The 2,779-nt window shown below is 60.1% G+C and overlaps 1 protein-coding gene across 1 annotated transcript; it reads left to right on the top strand.

Annotated features, from left to right (window-relative positions):
* The first annotated feature begins 1,288 nt into the window (after positions 1-1,288).
* GPR88 (G protein-coupled receptor 88) lies at positions 1,289-2,437 on the top strand. The gene has a single exon (XM_057534907.1). It carries the CDS (start codon positions 1,289-1,291, stop codon positions 2,435-2,437), a length of 1,149 nt encoding a protein of 382 aa, XP_057390890.1.
* The last annotated feature ends 342 nt before the right edge of the window (positions 2,438-2,779 follow it).

Genomic DNA, 2,779 nt, shown 5'->3' on the forward strand with positions numbered 1-2,779 from the left:
ACTCTAGAAAGGAGTTTGGTGATGAGCAAAAAACTGAAATTATGATTGAAATTAAGACTTGGGGATTTTGTGTGGCTAATGACCCATGTCCCACCTTACCAAAGAAAAAGTGAATTTCAATTAGAATATAAGTTCTCCCTGAAAATGTGGGATGGAAGAGATCAGTCCTAGGTATTAGGAGTATATTTCTCTCTCAGAAAAACTCACCCCCAGGATGCATCAGACTGGGATGAAATACATTGGGGGTATATTAAATTTTATTCTAGCATTGATGGAAGGAAAAAAAAAAGAAGAAAAGAAAAATGAAGCAAAGTGAAAAATAGGGCAATTGAGAGACTGAGAAAAAACAGAGAAACTTGTTTAATGACAGGACTTTCTGAGCAAGATATTTTTCTTCCCTTTCACAAGTTAGAAGCTATTGAATAATTCATGCAAGTGTGGAAAGGCTGCCTTTTCCCTGCGTGATGTATAATTGAGCAGGGAGAGAGCTTCGAGTGGGTTCCCCTCATCAGCCACCACTCTTGCTCCTGAGCACGGGGTGCTTGCTCTCCTCTTGAGCTGAGCTTCTGCTTTTGCAGCCAAGCATCCTTGCTGCTGCCGCCTGACTACCTGCCCACCTGCCTGGGCTTGCAGCCTGCCACTTCCCTTTCTCCAGCCCTGCTGCCAGCTGAGAAGTCTCCCTGCAGCTGCTGGTTTCTGCCTAGGGCCATGTGTGTGGATGCCGCGTTGGAGAAGGAGGTACTTGCTCCTGGCACTGATCCCAGATGAGTTCCTCCTATTGATTTCGGGACCACGGATGCTGCTGCTGAGGAGGTATTTCCTGGCATCCCTCCCTCTGCTACTGCCAGCTAAGGACCAGCCCCAAAGTAAGATACCCCCAACCCCTTTCCCCTGGTATTTTTCCCAGGTGGGATAGCTCTGCTTTTTCCTGGAAACGAGGGGCTCCATCTGCCATTCCCGTGTGTGTGTCTATGTGTGTGTTTAGGGGGAGAAGGGGAAACTGTTCTCTGTATTGCTCTGTCCTAGGGCTTCCCTGGTGCTTGCTGAATGTAAAGAGGCCTTCGCCTGGCACTAGAGACATTTCCCAGGCAGGCACCTGTCGTTTGCCACCCCCATTCTCCTAGAGCTCCGTCTCTCCCCCTCCCCCAGCCCATTATTCTGCTTCAGCCTTTTGTGTCGGTGGCAGAGGGCTGAAGGGATGTCTCTGCCCTCTCTGCAGGCGGGTGTCAGGATGGGCCGCGCTGCGAGAAGCCGACGCTAGCCAGAGAGGTGTGAAGAGTTGGCCAGAATGACCAACTCTTCCACGTCCACTTCCTCCGCCACCGGGGGATCGCTGTTGCTGCTCTGCGAGGAAGAGGAGTCGTGGGCGGGCCGGCGCATCCCCGTGTCCCTCCTGTACTCAGGCCTGGCCATCGGGGGCACGCTGGCCAACGGCATGGTCATCTATCTCGTGTCGTCCTTCCGAAAGCTGCAGACGACCAGCAACGCCTTCATCGTGAACGGCTGCGCCGCCGACCTCAGCGTCTGCGCCCTCTGGATGCCGCAGGAGGCGGTGCTCGGGCTCCTGCCCGCGGGCTCCGCGGAGCCCCCCGGGGACTGGGACGGCGCCGGGGGGAGCTACCGCCTGCTGCGGGGCGGGCTGCTGGGCCTCGGGCTCACCGTGTCCCTCGTGTCCCACTGCCTGGTGGCCCTGAACCGCTACCTGCTCATCACCCGGGCGCCCGCCACCTACCAGGCGCTGTACCAGCGGCGCCACACGGCCGGCATGCTGGCGCTGTCCTGGGCACTCGCCCTGGGCCTCGTGCTGCTGCTCCCGCCCTGGGCGCCGCGTCCCGGCGCCGCGCCCCCGCGCGTCCACTACCCGGCGCTGCTGGCCGCCGCGGCGCTGCTGGCGCAGACGGCGCTGCTGCTGCACTGCTACCTGGGCATCGTGCGCCGCGTGCGCGTCAGCGTCAAGCGGGTCAGCGTCCTCAACTTCCACCTGCTGCACCAGCTGCCCGGCTGCGCCGCCGCCGCCGCCTTCCCGGGCGCCCCTCACGCGCCAGGCCCGGCTGGTGCCGCGCACCCGGCTCAGGCCCAGCCCCTGCCCCCAGCGCTGCACCCGCGGCGGGCGCAGCGGCGTCTCAGCGGCCTGTCGGTGCTGCTGCTCTGCTGCGTCTTCTTGCTGGCCACGCAGCCGCTGGTGTGGGTGAGCCTGGCCAGCGGCTTCTCGCTGCCCGTGCCCTGGGGTGTGCAGGCGGCCAGCTGGCTCCTGTGCTGCGCTCTGTCCGCGCTCAACCCGCTGCTCTACACGTGGAGGAACGAGGAGTTCCGCCGCTCCGTGCGCTCCGTCCTGCCCGGCATCGGCGACGCGGCGGCCGCTGCCGCCGCCGCCACGGCTGTGCCTGCGGTGTCCCAGGCGCAGCTGGGCACTCGCGCCGCAGGCCAGCACTGGTGACCCGGGCAGGGCGGGCGGGAAGCGGAGATTCCCAGCTTCCATCGCCCTTGGGCACCACCGCCTCGTGATCTTGGAAAGCATCCCCTGCCTGAACGAAGACTCCTGCGGGTGAAGCTCAATAATATATCGGTGCGAAGATTTCGCCTTCGACCCCAGTGGGATACCTGAACCGAGGTTTCCGTATACAGGGGGTCCGCGAAGTCATTTTCGACGGCCACCTGATTTTTACCCTTTGTTCGCGTGTTTTGGAGAAATCCTAAAGTCAAAACACCGGGAAACTTCAGGAACTTGCACACTGACATTTTGAAAGAACCGGTTAATTTCTTTCAACACTGTTTTGGA

This window comes from Balaenoptera acutorostrata, chromosome 1, assembly GCF_949987535.1.
Source record: "Balaenoptera acutorostrata chromosome 1, mBalAcu1.1, whole genome shotgun sequence".
Taxonomy (NCBI): Eukaryota; Metazoa; Chordata; class Mammalia; order Artiodactyla; family Balaenopteridae; genus Balaenoptera; species Balaenoptera acutorostrata.

What these genes read in the sequence shown, in the direction of transcription:
- GPR88 (XM_057534907.1), top strand. Translation starts at nt 1,289, where the DNA reads ATGACCAACTCTTCCACGTCCACTTCCTCCGCCACCGGGGGATCGCTG.